A 27,062-nucleotide genomic window follows, 5' to 3' on the forward strand; every position below is an offset into this window, starting at 1 on the left:
TTCCATTTGTGTTTTTTTTTTTTTTGTACTACTGCTATTTAATTCAAAGCCTTGCACCTAATTAGACAAGTACTGTTATCAATCACTTCCAATCTTTGTTTTAGGTTATGTTTTAGATAGGGTCTCTGCTTTTTCCCCAGTCCAGCCTGAAACCCATTTCCTTATATAATACCCAATATTGTACCTCCTACTCAGCTAGGATTATAGACATGACTGACTGTTACAACCAGCTTATTTGTTAAGACAGGGTCTTACCAACCTTTTGCCTGACTGTTCCTGAACCATGAGTAGATAGGCTAATAGTTCTGTATCATCACACCCAGCAAGCTATTAGTTTTACAAATAGAATTTATCTTGGTTATAAAACTGCTTTTCGTTATCAACCATAAACATTTATGAGTCATCACTTATAACATAGGTTCTATTTTGTATAAAACAACGTGCATGTGCATTGTTCCTAATATAAAATGGGTACTTAATGAAGGTTTTTTTTTTTTTTTTTGCCAGTCCTAGAGCTTGAACTCAGGGCCTGAGTACTGTCCTTGGCGTTTTTCCTCAAGGTTAACACTCTTCCACTTGAGCCACAGCACCACTTCTGGCTTTTCTATGTATGTGATACTGAAGAATTGAACCCAGGTGGTACCAAGGAATAGAACTGTAGGGCTTTGTAAATGCTAGGCAAGCATTCTACCAATAGGCCACTCTAAGGGCCCCGTATATCTATTTTTTAGCTAAGGGATATTGGCAAATGTCAGAAGGATTTGTGGTCTAGGAACATGAATTGAATTATTTATTTATTTATTTATTTGCTTAGGTGCTTTTAATTGTTTTTCTACCCATATTTGGGAGTAAAAGTTCTTCAAAGCAAGTGTTATGTCTACATTACAACCTTGGTATTTTCTGTCGTTCCTTCTCTTCCTGAATTTTTCTGTTTCTAGTCTGGTTGATTTATATTAGTATGAAAGTCTGCAAAAGGTATTGGGGTCAAGTGCTAGTTCATTCTTTTTCTTTCTACTTTTTTTTTTTGGCATTCCCAGGGTTTGAACTCAGGGCCTGGATACTGTCCCTGAGGTTCTTTTGCTCAAGGCTAGTATTCTACTGCTTGAGCCATAGCATGACTTCTGGTATTTTCTGTGTATGTGATACCAAGGAATTGAACCCAGGGCTTCATGCATGTTAGGCAAACACTCTACCACTGAGCCACATTTTCAGCCTACATGTATATCTCCAAATTCAGATATCTCAGCTTATTTTTGTATGTTTGTGTTGAACACTCATTTGGTCTTAAACGGTTTTTTTTGCCAGTCCTGGGCCTTGAGTTTAGGGCCTGGGCACTGTCCTTGGGCTTTCTCAAGGCTAGAACTCTACCATTTGAGCCACAGCACCTCTTCTGGCTTTTTTCTGTGTATGTGGTACCAAGGAATCGAACCTGGGTCTTACTGCATGCTAGGCAAGTACTCTACTACTAGGCCAAACTCCCGGCCCTGTTCTTAAACTTTTTTATGTGTTAATACCTTTAAATATGGTAAATCAGTTTGCAACCATAGTAATTTTTTTGTTGTTGTTATTGTTGTTTTTGGTCAGTCCAGGCCTTGGTGCTGTCCCTGAGCTCTTCAGCTCAAGGCTACCGTCCTATTCCTGAAGCCACAGTGCTGCTTCCATTTTTCTAGTGGTTAATAATAATTTCAAGGACTTTAGTGCTCAGGATGGCTTTGAACCTTGATCCTCAGATCTCAGCTTCCTGAATAGCTAGTATTACAGGCATGAGCCACCACGCCTGACAGTAATTTTTTTTAAGGCTTAGGAGCAACTATTTCCATTCAGTTATTAGCATTTTTTTCTATTAAATACGTAATTTTGCACAGTAAACCATTTTTAAATTTTAGTTACGTTGTTTGAAATATATTTCTGTTTAGTACCTGCCTCTGTGATGTACTGGTACTTCTACTGCCTGTATGTTTGTTTGCTTTTTAGTTACTGTTTTTAGTCCCAGGAAATAACCTGAGCTGTCCTTGAAACTGTGGTCCTCTTCCTCCCTCAGTGTTATTGAAGGTTGTCTCAGTCTGTTCTGTATTGCTACAATAGGATAATATAGATTTCTAATTAATGAACAGTAATGGCATGTTTTTCTGAAGACAGGGAGTTGCAAGATGGTGACTGAAATGTGATGGAAGTCAGGAAGGGCAAGCATATGAAGAAAGAATGTACCTCATTTTTATAGCAAATTTATTCTCCTACAATATTCTATCCCATATCCACTCCTAATACCGGAGTCCTTATGACCTCTTACTAGGCACCACATTTCATTGAGAATTCACTTTCTTCTAATACATAGACTGTAGAGGACTCATTGGAGAACTTGCTGAAACTATATCAAGGCTTCTATTCAGTTAACTTGTTTTTCCTATATATATCTTTGTATTTTATGTTTTTGACTGTGGAAAAAATTTTCATAGTTTTTTGTTTTGTTTTTGAGTCAGGGTCTTGCTGTATACATACCAGGCAAGCCTTAAATTCTTTGTATAGTGTAGTTTGGTATTGGCCAGTCTTACTTTTCAGAAGTCTCTCTTTACAAATTTTTCATTTATTAATTGAGTTATTGTTTCTTTGAGAGTTTATTTTTTGGAGGGGATTAAATTTTTGAGCTCTAAATATATTTTATGTTTTAGCTGGTAAAAATCTTGTGATGATAGCTATGTCCTTTGCCATGCAGCAACTCTTCAGTGTGATGCAATCCTCAAAAGACTAAACATAAAGCTTTCCTGTGACCCAGCAATTCTATTCGTAGGCATTTGTAAAATAGACCACAAACAAGGCCACACTAAAGCTACCAGCATAATCGTATTCATTGCAGCATTGTTTACTGTAGGTAGGGTATGGAATCACTCAGATGCCCATCAGTGGATAAATGGACTAATAAAATGTAGTATATATTCACAATGGAATTCTACTCATCCATCAGAAAGAATGATATTGTACTATCCATAAGGAAATGGAAAGACTTGAAAAAATTACACTAAGCGAAGTAAGCCAGACTCAAAGAAACAAAGGTTGCATGGTTTCATTCATTTGTGGTAACTAGAATGTGCCTAGAAATCTACAAGCACCTACACTGGATTGTAAAAAATGCGCTGGGACATGATAAATTACCTAGGTCTCTAGATATTCACACAGTGAAAACAAAGGAGGATAGTCTTAGGATAACAAGGCTCAATAGCTATGTGCATTGATTGTATAAAATAATTATCAAAATGAACTTTAGGAAATATAAAGAAGAGATTTTTTCTTCTTTGTTGATCTTGTTTCCTTTTGTCTCTATCCATCTTTTGGAGGGGAAGGAGGGGCTACAGAAAGGGAGGGACACAGGGTGAATAAATGCAGCAGTGATAAGAGACACTGTGTTGATGGGGATGGTGATGGGGATGGGAAGGAAAAACTGGGAAACAGCAAGGAAAGGAGTGACATTGTTCAAAAAGAAATGTACTCTTTGCCTGACTTATATAACCATAACCTCTCTATCACCTTTACAATAACAATAAAAATATATAGATAGATAAATATAAGTAACTGAATTAAAAAAGATTTTTGCTGGAAAGAGTAGAAAATTACTCTCTATTGGTGAGATGATATGTTGGTGCTACTTTTTTTTTTTTTACTAGCAGTGTGAATTGGTTTAAATTTGAAATATACATGCATAGTCTTCATAACTAAATGGTTCAGCTTGCAGAAACTTAAAAATTTTTGGATAATAATTCAGTTTTTTAACCAGGTTTGCTAACCCTAGCTGCTCAGGAGGCTGAGATCTGAGGATTGAGGTTCAAAGCGAACCCGAGTACAAAAGACAAAGAGACTCTTATCTCCAGTTAATCCCTAGAAAACAGGAGGTGGGGCTGTGGCTCCAGGGGTAGTGCTGTAGCCTTGAGCTGAAGAGCTCAGAGACAGCGCCCAGGCCCAGAGTTAAAGCCCTTGTGACCCACAAGGCCACTGTAATCCTAACACTGGGGTGGCAGAGGGAGATGAATTGCTTATGTGAAGCCAGCCTGGCCTGTATAGTGAATTCCTGGTCAGCTTGATAGACTTAGCAAAACACTGTGTCAAAAAACTTAGGCCAACTGTTTAAAAAGAAATGTACTCAATATCTAACTTATGTAATTGTAATATGTTACATAATTATATAATCTGTAATCTCTGTATATAAACTTTATAATAAAAATAATTACAAACAAAAAAAACCTCAGGCCAGGGATGTAGCTTAGTGGTATAGTGCTTTCTAGGACATGCAAGGCCTGCATTCGATCCTAGCACTACAAAAATTAAAAATTCACAAGGTTTTTATAAAGGCATATATCAAAGTAATATTAATCAATTGAGGACTATTTTATAAGCTATGGTACAATTACATGATGGAATCTAGTATAGATTTAAAAGAAATGACAGATGCAAGTAGCTTAGAAAGTTGTCCATAATAGTAGAAAAAAACGCAAGATTGTATAATACATTTGTGCATACAGAAATATGCATATTTAAGCAAAAGAAGCCTCATAAGACATATTAGTACACATCTATATAGAGAGGGAGATAACATACAGAATCTGTGCCAGAAACAGTTGTTACCTGTGGCAAGTGATTTGAAGTATATGATAGAAAAGAAAGACATTCACTTTTTATTGTTTGAGAAATACACTTAAAATTATGCTAAAAAAGTAAGCTCCTGTACATGTCTGTTGTGCAAACCCTACGTTAAGAATTTATTAATGGTATGTTTTGGGTATGTCTTTACTAGCTTTTGTGTCTTTAATCTTAGAGAAATGGTTTCTGATCATGAAAAGTATCAGTTAGTTATAAGCAGAATGAAGTAATAGTAGCTGCCATTTACTCAGTGTTTTCTAAATGGTTTCCTAAGTTCTGTTTCCACTCTAATAGTTTCAGGTTGCTATAGAGATAGTTTATAATCAATGGTCTGTGAACACATTTTGATGTACCTAAAATTTGTTTAAATTAAGTCAATGTTTTCTGTTTCTACTTTCCCTGGGGATAATAATGGCAGCAGAGCACATGGAAGGGCATGGTAAGTTCAGCTTGAGAATAGCTGAAAACCTAGAGAAAGCTTTGGTGAATATGTTGTTGATACTTAATCAGCAACTTAAGTACTTTCTCTGTTATTGTAAAGTGATTACTTACTTGACAGATTGTTCTTATGACTAGTAATGTTAATGTAGTCTGTGCTTTTTGTAGATTATATGTTATAAGGATTAGTTGAGAAGAAAGAAGCTAATTTCAGTTTTATTTACTAACTTACAATTAGCAGGTGAAGAAATAATCTTTGAAGAGGAAGCTTACAGTAAAAATTGACTTTTCCCTTAAGTGGAAGAAAGCAGAATAGTAGATTAGTACTTGATAATCTGGATACATTTTGTTGTATCCTTTTCTTTTTATTTAGTAGATTGAAATTTACTATTGGAAACCATAGAGTAATTTACAGGAAAATTAGATTGATAGTTTTTTTTTTTTTTTCTTCTTTCCTGTGCTCTGTATTGTGGCTTAGTTTTTTTTAAACCAGTCTTTGGTCCTTGAACTCAGGGCCTGGGTATTATCCTTGGGCTTTCTCAAGGCTAGAGCTCTACCACTTGAGCCATAGCACCATTTCTGTCTTTTTTCTGTGTATGTGGTACCAAAGAATTGAACCCAGGTCTTCATGCATGCTAGACAAGCACTCTACCACTAGGCTAAACTCCCAGCTGTGGATTAGTTTTAATCAGATGCCTTATTAAATTCCTGGCTTATGTGCTTTTTTGTCATTTAAAATGGGATTGCCATTCTTTATAGACTTGTTAAATAGTACATATCATAGCAAGATTTTCAGCTTTTATGAAAAGAAAAAAACACCTTTTGGAAGGGCCTGTAAACAAAATTCATGCTTATTGGAAGAAAGAATCAAGATTTGTTTGTCCCTTTATGTCTTCCCTCTTAGTTAAACACTGGCCATGATGTATACTAAGAAAGTATATGCTTTTAACTAGTAATCTTATAATTTTTAATGTTGTAAAACTATTTTTTTTTATTTTAAACATTCAATAGGATTCTGATCTTCGAAGTGCACTTCTTTTGGAACAGGCAGCACATTGCTTTATAAACATGAAGAGTCCCATGGTTAGAAAATATGCATTTCATATGATATTGGCAGGCCATCGGTTTAGTAAAGCAGGACAGGTAAGTGCATTTTTTTAAACCAAAAGTTGTTATTAATTCATTTGTTAATTTTTATGTTTTAATAAATTTTTATGTCTGTGTAGTTGTATTTATATTTCCAGTACCATGTCCATAGCATTGGGTATGTAACTATTGAGTCCTTGTTCTTGTACTGCTTGGATCTAAGAGCCATATAATAAGGAGACCATGCGCCTTTTGTTCCTTTGGTCTTGACTTGTTTCCCTCAACATGATTCACTCTAGATTCATCTACTCTGCAAATGCCATTATTTTGTCTGTTAGCTATGTAGAATTCCATTGTGTATATATATACACACACACACACACACCACATTTTCTGTATCCATTCATCTGCAGTAGGGCATCTGGATTGTTTCCATCGCCTGGCTATTGTGAATAGTGCAGAGATAAACATAGCTGAGCAGGTGTCCTTATCATATCTTGGGTTATGATGTTCAAGATAGATGCCTAGGAGTGGTATGGCGGGAAGGTCAGTTTTCACTTCTTTAAGAAACCTCCACACTGCTTTCCAGAGTGGCTGAACAAAAAACTTTAAAAAAAAAAAAAAAGTTCCTGTAATCTCATATCAGAGTGCTCTTGATTTTTGGTGGGTGCTCGTGGCTCATGTCTGTAATCCTAGCTACTCAGTCAGCTCATACCTGAGGATCATGGTTTGAAGCCACCTTGGGCAGGAAAGTAGAAAGTCCTTGAGAATCTTCTCTCCAGTTAAATCACCAAAAAAGCTGTAAGTGGAGCCCAAGGATTGGCAAACATACACAAATACACCAAATAAAACAGCATTTAAGATTGGATTTCTCTTTCTATTTTTGAAACTTGTAGAAAGTTAAAAAATATATTGAGGGCTGGGAATGTGGCTTAATGGTAGAGTACTTGCCTAGCATACATGAAGCCCTGGGTTCAATGCCTCAGTACCACAAAACAGAAAAAGCCCAAAGTAGTGATGTGACTCAAGTGGTAGAGTACTAGCCCTGAGCACAGAGAGGCTCAGGGTTAGAGCCCAGGCCCCGAGTTCAAGCCTGAGGTCTGGCAAATACACACACACACACACACACACACACGAATGTTTTCATTTTGTGAGAATAGTTTGGGGCTGGAAATGGCTGTTTGTATTCATCTCCTCTACTTACAGGGTATATTGCCTCTAAGAAATGCCTAGCAAGTTAAAAATGCTACATTTTTAGTGGGTTCCAATACATTTGCTATCTGACTTTATAATCCTTTCTAACTCCACAGTTACTCTGTGGAGTTAATGATTCCAGGGTAGCTGGATTTGCTGTTTTCTAAGGTGTTTCACAGTTATAGAACCTGAGAATTTTAACTAGAAATGCAAATCTGATGGCAAAGCTCATACATACCCTGTTGAAATTGGTAAGAACTGTATCTTCCTTAGAGGATAGTAGGCAAAGAACAGATGTAATTCTACGACCAATTTGTTTCTGAAAAATAATTTTTTAATGACATTTTTCTTGGTAGGGATGTTGTTAGGTTATGTGGTAGTATGGATAAGTAGGGAAAGTGGTGAACATGATAGTTCCATTTCTCTGGCTGAGAGTCTATATTGAATTGCTTGTGTTGTCCCAAAATGTGTTCATGGTTGAATTCTTTTTCATTATGGGTATGAATAAATACGAGCATCTTAAAAAAAGAGAACTGGCATTATAAAGATAGTAAATAATTTAGGTGAGAGTTGAGGAAAGCATATGTGATTGTCAGAAAACCTGGACAATTTTTCTTATTTTGTAAAAACAGATTTTAAATCATACCATCTTTAAATCTTGTTAATTTGCTAAGGAATCTTCAAAATTGTACCGGTCTACTGCTTTGCCTGAATGGTGGCACTGTTACATGATGGTCACAGTGCTGGTTATCAGGTATGCTTGGGTCAGTATGTGAGCTTTAATGTAGGAAAGTAACATTGACGGATATGTAAATCTGAACTGTGATAAATGGTATATATGGCCATATAACTTCAGTGCGTGTTTTTGTTGTAGACAAGGAAGAGAAGTTCGAAAGAATTTTTTGTTTTGTTTTACTTGGTAGAAAACTTGTTTAAAAACATAGTGTGCATGTAGATGCAGTGTAAGAACTTGTGTTGCAAGAACTTGTGTTGCATTAGCAAATCTACTATTTTCTATGTTGAAAATTGGTTTATATATAACCTCCCTTTTTCCAGAAAGAAAGAATTTGAATAAAGACAGGTTGAGAGGTGAGTGCTACTGTTTGCAGGTGACCTTTGTAAGCTGCTCCTTAGGAAAGTGGAGTGTATGTCAGGGTACCTTGGTCTCTGTCTTTACATTCCCTGCTTCTTGGTTCCATAAACATAATGTATATACCTTAGATGGCTTAGGAAACTTAATCTTTTTATTTTTTTCTTGCTGCTGGTTTTGTGGCTTGTTTGCTGTCCCAAGCTTTTTTTGCTTAAGGCTAGAGCTCTACTACTTGAGCCACACTTCCACTTACAGCTTTTTGCTGTTTAGTTGGAATTAAGAGTCTCAGGGCCTTTTCTGCCTAAGCTGGCTTCAAACCATCATCCTGAGATCACAGCCTCCTGAGTAACTCAGATTACAGGCATGAGAGATTGTCATGAACATTAGTTTTACTTAGCTTATTATCCCTTTCCCTATTATAGGATGACTACTTGTGTGTATGTCTCTGTTTTTTCCTCATTCCAGACAAATTTGGATTATAATACTTTTTTGGTTTCTTTATTTATAGAAAAAACATGCTTTACGCTGCTATTGTCAAGCCATGCAAGTTTACAAAGGAAAAGGCTGGTCTCTTGCAGAAGATCACATTAACTTCACAATTGGGCGTCAGTCCTATACTCTTAGACAACTGGATAATGCTGTATCTGCTTTTAGGCACATTCTAATCAACGAAAGTAAACAATCTGCCACTCAACAAGGAGCCTTCCTCAGAGAATATCTTTATGTTTACAAGGCAAGTACTTTTCTTCAAAAATCATGTTAAAATTGAATTTGAGTTGTTCTTTTCATTAAAAACCCATTCATTGCTATTTCCTATAAGTATAATAAAATGATTGTTAGAATATATAGAATTACTTGTCATAATAAAGTAATTGAAGACTATCTTTTTTTGTCAGATCTAAATTGCATTGTTCCTTCTACAGAAAGAGAATTTTAGTATTTTTCAGTAAACATTTTATTTGTTGCTATTCTTGGAATCTTTAAAAAAAATTCCATTAACTTTCTGGACATTATTATGTTCTTTACAGAATCACACTAGTTTTATGAACTACTGGATTCAGTTACCGTCCTTTGGATACATACTTTTTTTTTTTCTTTTCCTTATGAAAATTGAGGATGTATGGATATGTAGCAAGCATTTGTGTAATCCAGAAAAACCAAATAGAAAATGTCACTGATGCAGAGGAATTGGGAATGGAAACCATTTTTACATGGAAAAATAAGTTGTAATCTTCTCTCTAGTCCTGTGAATGGATTATTATTTTATAACAAGCCTGTAGAAATGACTGCTCTTTCACACATTTTTAATATGAAGTCAAATGGGTTAGAATTTTAGCTATGTAAAGAGTAATAGGAAGTAAGAGATGTGCCAAAATAACATCTAAGGAGAAGAACTAGAATAGCTTTAGGAAGTTCTTTTGAGGCAGAATAAATAATATTTAAAGATCTCCTCAGTTAACCGGGCACAGTGGCTCACTCCTGTAATCCTAGCTACTCAGGAGGCTGAGATCTGAGGATTGTGGTTTAAAGCCAACTTGGCCAGTAAAGTCTATCTGACTCTTTATCTCCAATTAACTACCAGAAAACTGGAAGTGATGCTATGGCTTTAGGGGTATGGTGGTAGCCTTGAGCTGAAGAGCTCAGGGACAATGCCCAGGCCCAGTGTTCAAGTCCCATGACTGCCAAAAAAAAAAGAAAAGAAAAGAAAAGAAATTCCTCATTTGTAAAATTTGATGACTGATATTAACTAAAATTAATTGTATGGCTTAATATTCCTGAGTTTTCTATCTGTTCATTTTTTTCTCTTATATTTCTCCCAGAATGTAAGTCAGCTCTCACCAGATGGCCCTTTACCACAGCTTCCTTTACCATATATTAACAGTTCAGCAACACGGGTTTTCTTTGGCCATGACAGACGACCAGCAGATGGTTAGTAAAATTTCATTTAGCCTAGTTGCCTAGTAGCTGTTTGTTTCAGTTATTATTTCTAAATTAAAGAAAAATGATGTGTGGTTAAATGTTGAAAATAAATAATTTTATATCATTTATATAATAATTCTATATCATCTGCCATCTGAAAATAACCATTGCAATGTTTTTCCTCTAGCCAAACAACTAAAAGCAAAAAAAAAAACAACAGTTAAAATCAAATAGCTACTCTCATGCAATATAAAGATTATATAATCTTAAATATTTTTAATGTTTACAAGATGCACCACTAAGTTCGTGTAAAGTAAGTTAACATTCTCTGTTATAGTTAGATTATTTTTCCTTTCTTTTATAAAGTCTTACTGTGATAAATATCCTTAACTTATCTAAAAACCTCAAATGTACATACAAAGAAGAAACAGCTATTCATTTCTTTTGTTTGATTTATTTACTTATTAAAGAATTTATTAACATTGCTTTTTACATCATATTTCAAATGACATGTTTAACAAATAAATATTTAAGAAAGGAATGTCTGTATACAGTTACTGGCACTTAGATTTTAGAACATAATTAAAATTAGGCTGAGGGTTTGTATTGTCATAGATACATATTTAGTTATTTAGTTGTTTTTTTTTTTTTTTTTTTTTTGCCAGTCTTGGGGCTTGAACTCAGGGCCTGGGCACTGTTCTTGGAATTTCTCTCAAGGCTAGAGCTCTGCCGCTTGAGCTACAGCACCACTTCCAGCTTTTTTTATGTATGTGGTACCAAGGAATCGAACCCAGGTCTTCACGCATGGTAGGCAAGCAGTCTACCGCTAGGCCAAACTCCCGGCTCCTTTGGTTTGTTTTTCAATTTTTAAATTAGTTACTTAAGAGGTTGCATTTTGATATGTCCATATATGCATGTATCCAATTTATGTTGATGAAACTCACTCACTCTAGTAACTCCCTATTCCACCCTTACTCCTTCCTAAACTAGTCTCAACATGCTTCATTGCTTACAGCATTGATAGTGTTGTACTCTTTGTAGTATGAAACTTATGTAAAATACATTTATTGGATTATTTCCATAGCATTGAGCCCTGGAAAGGTACTACTGAACTGAAAGTATTTGAGACATGTTGAGGTAAACTTTGTCTGGGTCAGTGGTGGGGCTTAGTCTCGGGGCCTAGGCACTTCCTTGAACTTTTTAGATCAAGGCTAGCACTGTACCACAGCTCACTTTCTGGTTTTCTAGTGGATAATTGGAGATAAGCATCTCAAGGACTTTCCTGCTCCGGCTGGATTCAGACTGCAATCCTCAGATCTCAGCCTCCTGAATAGCTAGGATTACAGGCACAAGCCACCAGCTTCTGTCTGGAGTAAACTTTTTGTGTTTTATTTATTTTTTGTTAAAGAATTTATTAACATTGATTTTTACATCATATTTTAAACGTCATGTTTAACAAACAAGTATTCAAGAAGGGAATCTCTATATACAATCACTGGCACATAGATTTTAGAACATAATTAAAATTAAGCTGAAGATTTGTTTGTCACAGATACATATTAATATATGTAATAAAGCATTATGTCTATATACAGTGTATAACCCATCATAAATTTTTATGTCTATGGAGTAAATTTTCTTAATTCTTGTTATTCTTGACACTTTTGAGCTTAATCAGTATTTCTCTATGAAATTTAGTATTTAAAAAATTGTAATGTTAATAACTCTACATGCACGTGCATGCGCATGTGTGTGTGTGTGTGTGTGTGTGTGTGTGTGTATGTATGTATCTATGTATCTGTGTGTATCTGTATCTGTAGGCATGCATGCATACATGTCAACTGGTCTTAGGGCTTGAACTCAGGGCCTGGGGGCTCTTCTGAGCTTTTTAGTGCTGCTAGAGTATCACTGTACCACTTGAGCTACATACAGTTCTACTTCTAGCTTTTTGATGGTTAGTTTCCATTTAACCAGCACATGGAGATTAACCAACAGTGCTCGGCTAGCTTTGTTTTCAATAACAATAAAAGGTTTATTTTTAACTCTCAAATTTGTGGTGGAAAATGAATCAGTATATTTTTTTGTTTAATTCACATAATAACTATAGAGCATGAATGAACTAATTTCACTATGGGCAATATTGAGTGAAAAATTTCATTTGCAGTATAATTTTCAAACACAAACTGATTCTGTGTGTTATTTATGCATGTATGCATAATATTTTAATAACTTAAATTTTTAAAAGTGAATGGTGAGCTATATACTTTGTATAGTGTGTCAGTGGGAGTGAGAGCTTGCTGTAAGATTGGGGAGGAATCATCTGGTAAAAGCAGACAAATGGTAGGCTAAGTATTCTTCGTGCCTTCATGAAGAATAATTCATATTTTAAATATTTCATATAAAATTGTTTATGGAAGTGAAGGGAAATAAGGGGTTCTTTTTAGTCAAAAGCAGAGTATCAGTATTTTTAGCAAAGATTTTTTTTTCTCTTTTTTTTTTTTTTGCCAGTCCTGGGGCTTGAACTCAGGGTCTGGGCACTGTCCTTGAGCTTTCTCAAGGCTGACACTTTACCACTTTTGAGTGACAGTACTATTTCTGGCTTTTTCTGTGTATGTGGTACCGAGAAATTGAACCTAGGGCTTCATGCTTGCCAGGCAAGCACTCTGCCACTAGGCCATACTCCTAGCCCAAGATTATTTTATTCCAAGGCTATAAACAGATAATTTAGGTTATAGAGCATCAGTTATGAGCAAGAAAGCCAAATGACAGAGGTCCTGTGTTAAACCCAGTACTGGTATTAAAAGAAAAGTATTAAAAATAAAACTTAAAAAAAAACTATCATGTAGTGACAATAACAAGTTTCAAGTCAACGTATCAGTTCATGAGTATAGTGCATCTTGATCAATGTCACCCCAAAGTATTTTTTGTTTTAGGATTAATGTTTGTAAATGTGGATTTAATTGTGAGACCTTTTTATTTTTTAGGAGAAAAGCAAGCAGCTACTCATGTAAGTCTTGATCAAGAATATGACTCTGAATCTTCTCAGCAATGGCGAGAACTTGAGGAGCATGTTGTGGCTGTTGTTAACAAAGGAATAATTCCATCTAATTTTCATCCAACACAATACTGTTTGAACAGTTACTCAGATAATTCCAGATTTCCACTTGCAGTTGTGAAAGGTGATATACTTGACTTCTTATTTATTTTACTTACATCAGATTCAAGATAAGTTACTGCATGTCATGTATTACTAGAGAGATTGGTAATAAAAAGATGTTAGAAACTTAAAATTTACTGAGCTCCATTTATAGTATCAACATCAGGAACTCAAGACAACTCTAAATATGCTGGAGTAGTATCAGGAGAGAATGACTTTAGTATAGAGAAATTGGGGAAATCAACAAGACATAATTTAAAAACTGAATTTTGAGTAAGTAGACCTGTATAATAAAGTGGGAAATACAAAGAAAAGAATGCAAAGTATATTTAATTTGAGTTTTGAAGTCTGGGGAGAGTTGGGAAGGTTTAAAAAGTTATTAATGTACACTTTTCTTTTATAGAACCAATTACAGTAGAAGTGGCTTTTAGAAATCCTTTGAAAGTTCCACTTTTATTGACTGATTTGTCATTGGTCTGGAAGTTTCAGCCTAAGGATATCAATGGAAAAGATAATGAAGAAATTAAAGAACTAGTAAGTTACTAAAAGGTATTTGCAATAAGCATGTTTTAGTTATAGCCTTGTAGATGCTGTACTTAAATTTCTACTGCTTCTCTTCTTACGCTTTTGTACTTAATATACCTTCTCTTTTATTTCTTTTTTTCTTTTTTTTTTGAGCAGGGGGCTTTTCTTTAGTTTTCAAATGTATATGTGCTTAGGTTTAGAATTTGAGAATAGAAACTGAGGAATCGAACCCAGGTCTTCATGCATGCTAGGCAAGCACTCTACCATATCGCCAAACTTCTGGCCCCTGAGTTTTTATTCTTTTGGTGGCTGAATCTTTAACTGTATCACTTCAGTGCATATCAAATTACTTAGCACAGTTGGACTGTCTTCAAATGTGGGAATAAAGCACTTTACATATGGCATAGTACATGTAAGAAGCTACAGGTACTAACTTTTGTTTCTAAGTGTTAATATATGAAAATGTTATAGATCTGATATTCATTAGAATGCATATTTTTAAACAATTTGTTTTTTAGGTTACAAGTCAATCTGAAATGATTGGAACTGAAGTTATTTCAGAATTCTTAATTAATAGTGAAGAATCTAAAGTGGTAATTATTTGATCAATTTTCTTTCTTTTGCCTTTCTAAAAGTAAGTTGAAAGCAGATGTGAAAATCAGTTTAATTTATTCAGATGTTACATATTATAATTTTTATTAAAAACTAATTTGGAATTTTAACTAGACTTGCTCAGGAAGAAATTGGTAGGGAAAGCAGGACATTAGTGGTCTTTGATTTAATTTTCTAAGATGTCTGATGAAAACTTTTTACTTTCTTAGTGTTGGTGTGGGAAATGCGCATGATATTTAGTTGAACAGACTAATTTGATTTTGATTAAAAGTATCATTGAGGACCTAACCCTATAATTAGATTTAGAGTATTTCTTTTAACACAGATGCTTTTCAATAATAAAAAATGGTATTTAAAAGTTTTAAGTCATAGGTTAATATTCCTACAACATAAGAGAATTTAGGTATTGCAGTGCTTAAGATCTTATGAAAATATAATGAGTGTAACTTAAATATTTCCACAGGCAAGATTAAAGCTCTTTCCCCATCACATAGGAGAGCTGCATATTCTGGGAGTTGTTTATAATCTTGGCACTATTCAGGGCTCCATGACAGTAGATGGCATTGGTGCTCTCCCTGGATGTCACACAGGTAAAGATAGCATCACTAAGCAATTAGTAATGCTTTAATCATTTTTTAGAACACATCAGATGAAATTAAGCAATTTTCTAAATAGCTCTAATGTACCATTAGATACATTTAGGCAGATATAAGAATAACTAATTTACATTGTTTTAACTTCATCCATGGCTAAAAATTAACCCTATTTTTTTCTGATAGATCTTCTTTTGGTAGTTGTTTGACTTTGCCATGTATAGCTTTTTTTTTTTCTGCTGTCGTTCCTAATTTAGTTAATTCTAACCAACTTAATTATAATATAAAATTTTTGCTATGCCTGCATCTAGTACAAAAGTCCTCTTTTCATACTTAAAACATTTGTTTTGGTGATATTAGGGCTCAAACTCAGGGCCTTAAGTTTTGTAAGCATGTGTTCTACCACTTGAGCTACTTTTATCAGGCCACATATTTTGAATATATTTTTTGTGGTAAAGCATGGAATAATACAGGAGTTTTCAGTATAATTGAATATTAAATATTTGAAGCTTGATGTGGTAAAGGACACCTGTAATCCCAGGTACTGATGGGTCTGAGGTAGGAAAGGTACAAGTTTTCAACCATCCTGGAAAACTTAGCAATATTGTCTGAAAATAGCAAAAATTTGCCAGGGAATGCAGCTCATTGAGAAAGCGTCTGCCTATCATGCATGAGGTCCTGCGTTCAAACTGTAGTAGTGGAAAAAAGTATAAACATTAAACACTTCAAATTCAGTTTTCTGTGTTAAAGAAGAAAATGGCTTTAGTGTAAACTGGTATCTTGGTACTCTACATAGTATGCTTTATAAACTTCCTTTTTTGTGTGTTAGCTTTTGAACTTGAACTCAGAGCCTGGGTGCTGTCTGTCCTTGCACTTTTTTGCTCAAGTCTTGTCCTCTACCACTTGCAGTTCCACTTGGGCGTTTTTGGTTATTTGGCGAAATGAGTGTCATGGACTTTCTCCCCAATGTAGCTTTGAAACATGATCCTTAGATCTCAGCCTCCTGAGTAGATAGGATTACAGACATGAGCCACAGGTACCCTCTTGCTTCATGATTTGGTGAGTGTGTGTGTGTGCGCGCACACGTGCACATGCACGCACGCCACTCAGGGCCTGAGTCCTATCCTTGGGCTTTCTCATGGCTAGAGCTGTACCATTTGAGCCACAGCACCTCTTCCAGCTTTTTTCTATGGATGTGGTACCAAGAAATCAAACCTGGGTCTTTGTGAATGCTAGGCAAGCACTCTACCACTAGGTCAAACTCCTGGACCTGGTGTATACAACTGAGTATGACTAAACATGTGTTTTATATTTTTTTCACTTAAACACACAATTTTTTCCAAGGTTACTATTATTTTAGGTCTTTTGTTTAATAAGCATTGTGGTTTAAAAAATTAAAAGGGCTTATATTTATTGAGGTAGTGTTTTTGCAAAATAAGTAAATCTAAAATAAAATGAGCATCAAATAGGAATATTAAACATAGAGTTAGGGGCCAGAAGCATAGCCCAGTGGCAGCCTCTTCCTCACATGCACACAAAGCCCTGGATTCAATTCCTCAGTATCACATACATAGAAAAAGCTGGAATGACACTGTGGCTGAAGTGGCAGAGCACTAGCCTTGAGCAAATAGAGTCGGAGGATAGTGTGAAGGCCCTGAGTTCAAACCTAGGACTGCTCCCCCCCCCCCCAAAAAAAAAAACCCAACCAAATAACAACAACAAAAAAAGAGTTAAAATATACTTTAAAGTTCTTGGATTAATTATGTTAGCTGCAATTGTTTAGAATTTTTTCTAGTAGTTATATAAAACCCTACTGTATCAGTAAATGAAACTTATTGGATCGATATATTCAAGTTAAATTTAATCTGTTAACATATTATTAATAATATTAACATATTATTTTGGAAATCGATTTTGATTTTATTTCAGGGAAACATTCCTTGAGTATGTCAGTCCGAGGGAGACAAGACTTAGAAATTCAAGGTCCTCGACTTAACACCACGAAAAAAGAGAAAACATCTATTACATATAGTCCTGATCGGCGTTTAGATCCTATAATCACTGAAGAAATGCCACTATTGGAGGTATTTCGTTCGGTTTATAAATTATTGTGGACTTAATAATTTGCCAGGTTATATTTCAAATACATTGGTTTTTAATTTTGTAATAGCTTGATAATATATTTTAAATCATAGTTTCACTATGGTTAGCCCAGGTATAATTCATAAATAAGGGCAATTCTGCAAATTTGTTTTTGAGTCACAGCCAGGATATAAAATATAAACTGTAAAGTGTTTTTTTTATACCTGATCATTTCCCTTGAGGCTTTACATATCATAAGGGAAGACAAGAAATGGTGTGGATACTGCTTGGCAGAGCATTGTCTTCTCTCTCAGCTGCAAACCGCATATAAATGCTCAGTGGAGATTTGTTTCATGTTTATGTATTTAGCATTAAGAAACTGATTTTAGCAGCCAGTTCATTTTATTTCTTTTCATAGCATATTTACCATTGCAAATACACTTTTATGAACAGTAAGGGTGCTAATAGAGATGGATTTTAAGACCAAGGCCCCTTTTTTGAGTGCTAGGATGGACTTTTTTTTCCCCCTAATACAAGTTCTGCTTTGTCTTTCACTCAGTTACACTTATAAGTTATCACCTTAATTTTCCAGTTTTAGTGTGAGAATCTAAAGACAGTTGTCAAATAGCTTTAATGTGCATTTATGCTTGTAATGTGTAACATTATACCTGTAATCCTAGCTACTCAGGCTCAGAACTGAGGATCAGGGTTTGAAGCCAGCCTGGGTAGGAAATTCCACAAAACTCTTATGTCAAATTAACCAGCAAAAAGCCAGAAATAGAACTGTGGATTAAGTGCTTGAGCACCAAAGCTTCAAGGTCTAAGACTAGCACTTAAAAAAAAAAAAAAAGCACTGGTGGCTTACACCTATAATCCTAGCTACTCAGGAGGCTGAGATCTGAGGAACACAGTACAAAGCCAGCCTGGGCACTGAAGTCTGTGAGACTCTTATCTCCAAATAACTACCAGAAAACTGGAAGTGGTGCTGTGACTCAAAGGGTAGTACGGTAGCCTTGAGCTGAAGAGCTCAGGCCTAGAGTTCAGGCCCCCATGAATGACAAAGAATTTTTTTTATTTTAAAAATTAGGGATATAAGCTACTCGCACTTCTTCATGAATTATTACAAATCTTTTCAGCTTTCTTTTTTTTTTTTTTGGCTTGGTTATGGAGTTTGAACTCTGGGCCTGGGTGCTGCCCCTGAGCCCTTTGGCTTAAGACTACTGCCCTGAACTACTTGAGCCACAGCTCCACTTTCCATTTTCTAGTGGTTAATTGAAGATAAGAGTCTCATGAGTCTTTTTTTTTTTTTTTTTTTTTTTGCCAGTCCTAGGGCTTGAACTCTGGGCCTGAGCACTGTCCTTGGGCTTTTTCCTCAAGGCTATCACTCTGCCACTTGAGCCACAGCACCATTTCTGGCTTTTTTTTCTATGTATATGGCACTGAGGAATCGAGCCCGGGTCTTCTTGCATGCTAGGCAAGCACTCTACCACTAGGCCAAATTCCCAGCCCAACATGGGTCACTTCTTTTTTTTTTTTTTAATTTTTAATTTTTTTATTTTATTTTTTCCATATATTTTTATTGTAATTAATAGAAGGGTTACATTATATTTGCCAGATAGAAGGTACATTAATTCACATACATTGAATGGGTCACTTCTTAAGTCAACAGTAATAAGGCTTATGAGAGAGAGACTATCATTTAATTTACATAACCATGTTGTACTTGTCTGTAATCTACAAAGTTTTGAAAGTTTTGTATTAGCTTTCTTATTGCTGATATTTTACCTTTTATAAATAACTCAATCTGAGTGGCAAAGTAACATTGGTGTCTGTTTATTCTAATATGGACTTGTTAATTGCTGTGTATATAAAAAGGTATCAAGGGCTGGGAGCATAGCCTAGTGGTAGAGTACTGGCCTAGCATACATGAAGCCCTAGGGTAGATTCTTTGGTACCTCATACTTAGAAAAAGCCAGAAGTGGTCCAGTGGCTGAAATGATAGAGCACTGGCGTTGAGCAACAGTGTCCAAGGACAGTGTCCAAACCCTAAGTTCAAGCCCCAGGACTGGCAAAAAATTAAAATACAAAAGTGTCAAAACAATAGCATTTTAAAAATGTTACTTGTTAGAGGTCTGTAAGTTTTGACAGACAATATAATAATATTTTTTCCCTCCAATGCAGGTGTTTTTTATACATTTTCCTACAGGGCTCCTCTGTGGAGAAATTCGAAAAGCATATGTGGAATTTGTCAATGTCAGCAAATGTCCTCTCACTGGATTGAAAGTTGTTTCTAAGCGCCCAGAGTTCTTTACTTTTGGTGGTAATACTGCTGTTCTAACACCACTGAGCCCCTCTGCCTCTGAAAACTGTAGTGCTTACAAGACTGTTGTGACAGACTCTACCTCTGTGTGTACAGCCCTCATGTCATCAGCTTCTTCTGTAGACTTCGGCATTGGCATAGGAAGTCAACCGGAAGTGATTCCCGTACCCCTTCCTGACACTGTTCTTCTACCTGGAGCTTCAGTCCAGCTGCCAATGTGGTTGCGTGGACCAGATGAAGAGGGTGTCCATGAAATTAACTTTTTGTTCTACTATGAAAGTGTTAAAAAACAACCTAAAATACAGTGAGTATTACAAATCTTTTAAAATTTAAGTTTTATGTATGCTCAGTGCTTAATTTAGTATGTATAATTGATAAGCATTTTGATACTCATACTTCATAGTTAAGAAATTACCCTCTTCAAAATTATGCATAATGTGTACATCTGAAGTCTCAAACGCAACTAAAAGTTAAACATTTTTACCAGGCACTGGTGGCTCATGCTTGTAATCCTAGCTACTCAGGAGGCTGAGATCTGATGATTGTGGTTCAAAGCCAGCCCACACACAAATGACTGTGAGACTCTTATTTCCAGTTAATCACCAGAAAACCAGAAGTGGCACTGTGGCTCAGTGGTAGATCACTAGCTTTGAGCTGAAGAGCTCAGGGAGAGTGCCCAGGTCCAGACAGAGTTCAAGCCCCACTTCCCGTTTTCTAGAGGTAAAGGTCAAGTTAAAGTTTGTATTTTCCTTGTATTTAGTTGTTCAGCAACTTTAAGACCATACTCAAGAAAAATGCATAATCATGTGTTAAATAGATGAGTCTGATTACCGGGGGAAAAGCCAGAAGTCAAGGAAACCAACAGTTTCACTCTGATTGAAAAAAAAAAAGAATTAGCTTGCACCTTAGAGTTTTAAATGAGTCCTATGTTATCCATTTTTATAATTTTTATTTGAATTAAGAGAATCATAACATCAGGAGAGGCTTCTTGACTCAAACTACTTTTTTTTCATACTTCAGACACAGAATATTAAGACACACTGCGGTTATTTGTACCAGTCGATCTTTAAATATTAGAGCCACTATCTGCCGAAGTAATTCACTTGAAGATGAAGAAGGCAGAGGAGGCAACATGCTAGTCTTTGTGGATGTGGAAAATACCAATACTGTGAGTTGTTTTAAAGCTGAATGTTGTTTTTGATTATGTTAAGTATAGGTGCCTTGTTTTTAATAAAGGTTTTGGGTCCTTTTTACCAGACCACATAAGCTAGGAAATTAGGAATGTTCATGTTTGAAAACATCTTAATTTTCTATCAGCTTTGTAGTTTTATAAAAGTCGCTCAAATTTTTCTTCATAGAAGTGTTTGTTTTATTTTGTGATAATGGGGATTAAACTCAAGACCTGGGTTTACTTGGTAGGCAAATGGCTAGATCACTTCTTTTGTCAGTCACTCTCCAAATAAAAATATCTTCTGATCATATATGTATTCATATGCGTATATGCCAATAACACAAGCTAAAGGAGATTCTAGGACTTTATAGTCTCATAGTCAAAATTATTCTATTGATCTAATTATATTTATGAAGGATTGTTAGGACTCCATATCCTGTATTAATAATCTAAACAAATATACTTATGATGGTACAATCTATCTCTCTTCCCCCCCCCCCCCCTTCTCTCATTAGTCTGTGGTGAAGCTTTGAGTTTCAACACAAGCCTGGGCACACTCTCAAAGTGTTTTTGCTCAAAGCTAGCATTCTACCACTTTGAACCATAGCTCCGTTTCCAGGTTTCTGGTAGCTAACTGGAGATAAGAGATTCATAGACTTTCTGCCTAGGCTGGCTTTGAACAGTGATTTTCAGATCTCATCCTAAGTAGCCACTAGCTCCTGGCTCCATTTTTCTTATTATAAAAAGCATGTCTGTTTGTGGGCTGGGAATGTGGCCTAGTGGTAGAATGCTTGCCTAGAATGCATGAAGCCCTGGGTTCAATTCCTCAGTAAACAGAAAAAGGTGGAAGTAATGCTAGCCTTGTGCAGAAGAAGCTCAGGAACAGTGTTCAGGTCTTGATTCAAGCCCCATGACTGGCAAAAAAAAAAGTATGTTTATGAACTTTAAACACCAAAATTAATATTCCCAAAGAAGGGAATGTGGTTTTTTAAGTATAGGCATTAGCCTCAGATTCTTTCAGCTTATTTGAAGTGTTATTACTTCTATGATAATACAGCTTGTTTTAATTTCATGAATTTGTGAGTCACTTTTTAAAGGATAATTGAAAATATAGGGCTCATACTTCAAAGAGGATTAATGTTTATTAGTCAAGAAAATCTTAATATCTATTGTCAAACTAAGCTCTTATTTAGAAGAATAAAAGTTACACAATTTAAGTAACTTTTTGTGCATTGACTGTATTGTGTGGTTCTCTTTTATGGAGTTTTGATTTTTTAATTTTTTAGGGCAGGACAAGATCTTACTAAATAGTCTATGTTTACCTTGAATCACTCAGCATTTTATGTACTAGATGTGCCATGATATCTGGGGAAGTTTCTTTTGTTTTTACTTTATTAAGAATGAATTGTCTCAGAACCATCAAAGGAAATTAAAAAACCATAGTTTTGATTAAAAATGAACAATAAATAACTTTTGATGTGTTAACTACTAACTTGTATATATTTCAGTCATGGAATGCCCTTGGTGATTTAAAATTTACCACTGAGTGTGAATGATAATTAAAAATACTTCCTGGGTAAAATGTTGACTTAACTGTTTTGAGAATGTTAGTGAGGAATTTAAATAATAATGATAATCACTTTAGTTAAAAATAAAAATTTCATCTAATGTTAGTTGACAGTGACTTTGGTCACATAGGAATTTTATTCCTATTCAAATATTTTAATTTATTGCTCACAAATCCTGAAAACTTCCTCTTTCTGACAGAGTGAAGCGGGTGTTAAGGAGTTCCATATAGCTCAAGTATCAAGTAGTAGCAAGCACTGGAGCCTACAGAAATCTGTAAATCTCTCTGAAAACAAAGGTGTGTACATTTCTCCCTTTTCATAATCCTGAAATTGTCATTGCTTGACTTTGCAGAGTTAGAAATCAATAAAATTATTGATTTCTTTCTTATAATAATAAATTATTATTGTTAGTACTGGGTTTGACCTTAGGGCTTTACTTGTTTAGTTTTTTTTGTTCATATCTGGCATTCTACTTTGAATAGTGCTCCAGCTTAGCTTTTTGCTGTTTTTTGTTTGGTTTTGTTGGATTTTTTTTTTTTTTTTTTTAAGATAGATGGAATTTCCTGGATTTTTCTGCTTGGACTGGACTGTCTTTGATCCTTTAGGCCTCTGCTTCCTGATTAGCTAAAATTACAAGCATGAGCTTCCTGTGTACAGCTTAGAGTAAATGTTTTTAACCCTTCAGTTGTGTTTATATTAGTTTATGTGACTGTAAATAAAGTTATAGACATGACTACCAGTAGGAAGTGAAGAAATGATAAGAGTGGGAGGATTATGGGCTTCCTCATCTCATATCCAAGTTCTAATCTTTCAATCTTTCTGTTTATCTAGAATGTCAAATATACATATGACACACAGTACTTAGGGTCATACAGAAGAAATGTTGAGAAAACTGGCTTTGATTCTTTGAAAGAATTCAGTGTTGATTCATTTCACTGAAATGAATTTGAAGGGGTTTTTGTTGTTGTTGTTGTTTGGTTGGTTTTAAATTAGTTGTGAGACTTGAACTGTGGGCCTCATCGCTACCCTTAAACTCTTCAGCTCAAGGCTATTGCCCTACCCCTTGAGCCACAGTCCTTCTTCTTGTTTTTTAGTGGTTAATTGTAGATAAGAGTCTCTGGCTTTGAACTGGGATCTTCAGAATTCAGCCTCCCGAGTAGCTAAGATTACAGACCATGCCTGGCTCAAAGGGTTTTATTATTTATAATTTGAACTGTTATCTAATTTGTCTAATGAATTGTTTTATTATGTCATAAACTGAGAAACATCTTTGAACTCTTCTTGCTTATTCCTAGATGCCAAACTTGCTAGTAGGGAGAAGGGAAAGTTTTGCTTCAAAGCAGTAAGATGTAAAGAAGGTAAATGCATTTTTACTTCCTACTTTCATGATTGTTCATTTTATATTTTATGGTAATGATATGATTAGTTTGTTATCTTTTGTGTTTTAGCTGCTATACAATCTTCAGAAAAATATACTTTTGCAGATATCATCTTTGGAAATGAACAGGTATGGAAATAAACAATAGCATTTGATTTTAAAGTCTTAGTTCTGGAATATTATCCTGTACTTTTTGTTTTTTATTTGTCATAGAACTTGAATTCTGGGCCTGGGTATTATCCCTGAGCTCTTTAGTTCAAGGCTACTGCCCTACCTCTTGCGCCATGGTACCACCTCCAGTTTTTCTGATAGTTAATTGGGGATAAGAGTTTCATGGTCTTTAGTACCCAGGATGACTCGGAACTGTGATCCTCAGATCTCAACTTCCTGAGTAGCTAGGATGACAGACCTGAGCCACTGTGCCTGGCTTCCTACTGTATTTTCAAAATGGATCTTTACCAAGATAAAATCTCAGCTGAATTCTGTACATTTTGTTTCTTTTGAATAGACTTTATTAATCCTTTCAAAGATAATCATCTTAGTTTTGTCCACAATCCCCAAAATAAACCAAAAATGCTATGTAGAATATATCATTTAAATTTTGGCAAAATTTGCTTTGTAGCCTAGAATGGCCTCAAACTCTTGATCCTCTTGCCTCAGCTTTCTGTGTGCTTGTATTAGAGTTATGTGCTACCATGTCTGGCTCCTGTACTATGCTAGTTTAGTTATTTAAAATTAACCTTAAAAAATATGTCAAATGCAGGGCCAGGAGTTTGGCCTAGTGGTTGTGTTTGCCTAGCATGCACGAAGACCCGGGTTCGATTCCACATACATAGAAAAAAGCAAGAAGTGGTGCTGAGGCTCAAGCGGTAGAGCTCTAGCCTTGAGAAAGTCCAAGGACAGTGCCCTGGCCCTGAGCTCAAGCCTAGGACTGGCAAAAAAAGATATGTCAAATGAAATAAGTATAGTCCATGGAATTAAAAAATCCTGAGGATAAAATTAAATGAAGGAACCTTTCTTTTTGCTAACATCTACAATTGAATATATATAGATAGTAATTTCTTAGATTGCAGCATATCAGATGGTTCTAACACACAAATAATAAGCTAGATATATAAGGCCATCTTGCAACCTTAAAAATATTATATAAGGCTAATTATGCATAAGGATCACCTAAGAAGTGGGAATTATTAGTATTTTTTTTTTTTCATATTGTGCCTGCATTGGGACTTGAACTTAGGGTCTTGTGCTGTCAGTGGCTTTTTTACTCAAGGCCGGTAGGTACTCTGTTACTTGAGCCATACCTCCACTTTTGGCCTTTTGTTGGTTGATTGAAGATAAGAGTCCATATGTAGCCACACAGCAGTGGCTCACACTTGTAATCCTACTCAGAAGGCTAAGGATCGTGATTCGAAAGCCAGCTTAGACAGAAAAGTCCATGGGATTCTAATCTCTAATCACAGAAAGTAGAATGATAGTCTTGAGCAAAAGGAGCTTAGGGCCAGGTCCAGACTTCAGGGCCCAGTACCAGCAATAACAACAAAACAAATCCATATGTATATTTGTTTAACATTTGTTATTTGTATATATATATATTATATATGTAAACATATAAAGCATATGTATTTTGTATATGTATATATATACATGATATATACCTTATAATTTATAAAATTGTAAGTGTAGAGATTTTAAGACTGTTCTCTTAAAGGAAATTTTAAAGTTTGAATGTCTCATACTGTCTACTTTAAGGTGAAATAGTTGAAAAATAGTTGAAAACAACTGTTGCAACTATTTGCATTCTATTTGATTGTCTATTGACTAGTTTTCTAAAAAATATTGGAGAAATACTTTTTTTTAGATAGTAACGTGTTTATGTTTTCATTTTTTATTTATTCTCCCTGGATACTTGGTAGGTCACAGGAGTGTAGATTAATTAATTGGGGTGACATATTTTAAGATACTCGAAAGTTTTACCAAATTTCTTATAAATTCAAATGATCTTCCTGTATTCAATCACAATAGTTATCAAGAAATGACTAAGTAAGCCATTGAATTGGAAATACATAAATTATAGAATTGTAAATTGTGTCAGAAAATGAACTTACAAATATCAGATTCCATTTAAAACATTTATGTAGACATATGCTTTTCTTAACAGATAATAAGTTCAACAAGCCCATGTGCAGATTTCTTTTTTCGAAGTTTATCCTCTGAATTTAAAAAACCACAAACTCAGCATTCTGCAAATACAGGAAAACATTCAGTAGAGGAGGCTGTGAGATTGATTCAAAAGTGCAGTGAGGTGGATTTGAATATTGTCATATTATGGAAGGTATGTACTGCTAAATGATTTGTTTCACTTATAAATGATTTTGTTTGTTTTTGTGGTACTGGGATTTAAAGGTAAGCCTTAACTTTGCTAGGCTAGCACTCTATCACTTGAGCCACATCTCCAGCCTTGTCTTTTACTGTTATATTGGAGGTAGAATCCAACAAACTTCTTTGCACATGCTAGCTAGTGTTACAAGAGTGACCACCAGTGAATGCCCTGTTTGTTTACTTAAAAAAAAAAATTACGTGAATGCCAGCACTTCAGTACTGGGTCTTAAACCTCAGAGCCTGGGAGCGCTCTCTGAGTTTGTTTTTATTTATTTGTTTGCTTGCTTGCTTGCTTGCTTATTTATTTGTTTGTTTATTTATTTATTTATTTATTTATTTTGCCAGTCCTGGGGCTTGAACTCACGGCCTGACTTCTTTTGCTCAAGGCTAGAATGCTACCGCTTGAGCCACAGCACCATTTCCGGCTTTTTCTGTGATACAGCACTGGAGAATCAAACCCAGTGCTTCATGCATGCTAGGCAATCACTCTACCACTAAGCCACATTCCCAGCCCTCTTAGCTTTTTTGAACAAGGCAAGTAAGTACTCTACCACTTGAGCTAAAATTCCACTTCTAGTTTTTGCTGACCAGTTAGAGATAAGAGTTTCTGGACTTTTCTGTTTGGGCTAGCTTCAAACTGATCCTCAGATCCCAGCCTAGTATTTAGCTAAGGATTGCAAGCATATGCTACTACGTTCTGGATTTAATTATTTTTCAAGATGGGCTAGCCTTTACTGTGTCACTCATACTGCCATCATAGTCTATCTTGCCTTAGCCTTCCCAAGTGTAGGATTTACAAGTATGTAATATTACTCCTGCCTTAGATGTTTGATATTTCAGTTGAAAAAGTAGATTGCTGTTTATACTCTGCTTCAACTTTGTTGAACATTGAAGTTGTTTTATAATTTAACAGTAAT

At 35.2% G+C, this 27,062-nt stretch overlaps 1 protein-coding gene across 2 annotated transcripts in view; it reads left to right on the top strand.

Annotated features, from left to right (window-relative positions):
* The window catches only part of Trappc8 (trafficking protein particle complex subunit 8), a 73,681-nt gene that overhangs the window by 38,143 nt on the left and 8,476 nt on the right, over positions 1-27,062 (top strand). The window contains exons 13-26 of one of the 2 annotated variants that reach the window (XM_090353287.1): positions 6,079-6,210; positions 8,946-9,170; positions 10,258-10,366; positions 13,342-13,536; positions 13,918-14,048; positions 14,558-14,632; positions 15,115-15,241; positions 17,174-17,328; positions 19,508-19,950; positions 20,667-20,814; positions 22,585-22,681; positions 23,681-23,749; positions 23,834-23,892; positions 25,925-26,098. In XM_090353287.1, the coding sequence (XP_090209413.1) occupies positions 6,079-6,210; positions 8,946-9,170; positions 10,258-10,366; positions 13,342-13,536; positions 13,918-14,048; positions 14,558-14,632; positions 15,115-15,241; positions 17,174-17,328; positions 19,508-19,950; positions 20,667-20,814; positions 22,585-22,681; positions 23,681-23,749; positions 23,834-23,892; positions 25,925-26,098 (2,139 nt within the window). The remainder of the gene's footprint in view (positions 1-6,078; positions 6,211-8,945; positions 9,171-10,257; positions 10,367-13,341; positions 13,537-13,917; positions 14,049-14,557; positions 14,633-15,114; positions 15,242-17,173; positions 17,329-19,507; positions 19,951-20,666; positions 20,815-22,584; positions 22,682-23,680; positions 23,750-23,833; positions 23,893-25,924; positions 26,099-27,062) is intronic. The other variant, XM_090353288.1, reaches the window with a different exon arrangement.

Source organism: Megascapheus bottae, chromosome 19 (genome assembly GCF_031878675.1).
Source record: "Megascapheus bottae isolate mThoBot1 chromosome 19, mThoBot2.hap1, whole genome shotgun sequence".
Lineage (NCBI taxonomy): Eukaryota > Metazoa > Chordata > Mammalia > Rodentia > Geomyidae > Megascapheus > Megascapheus bottae.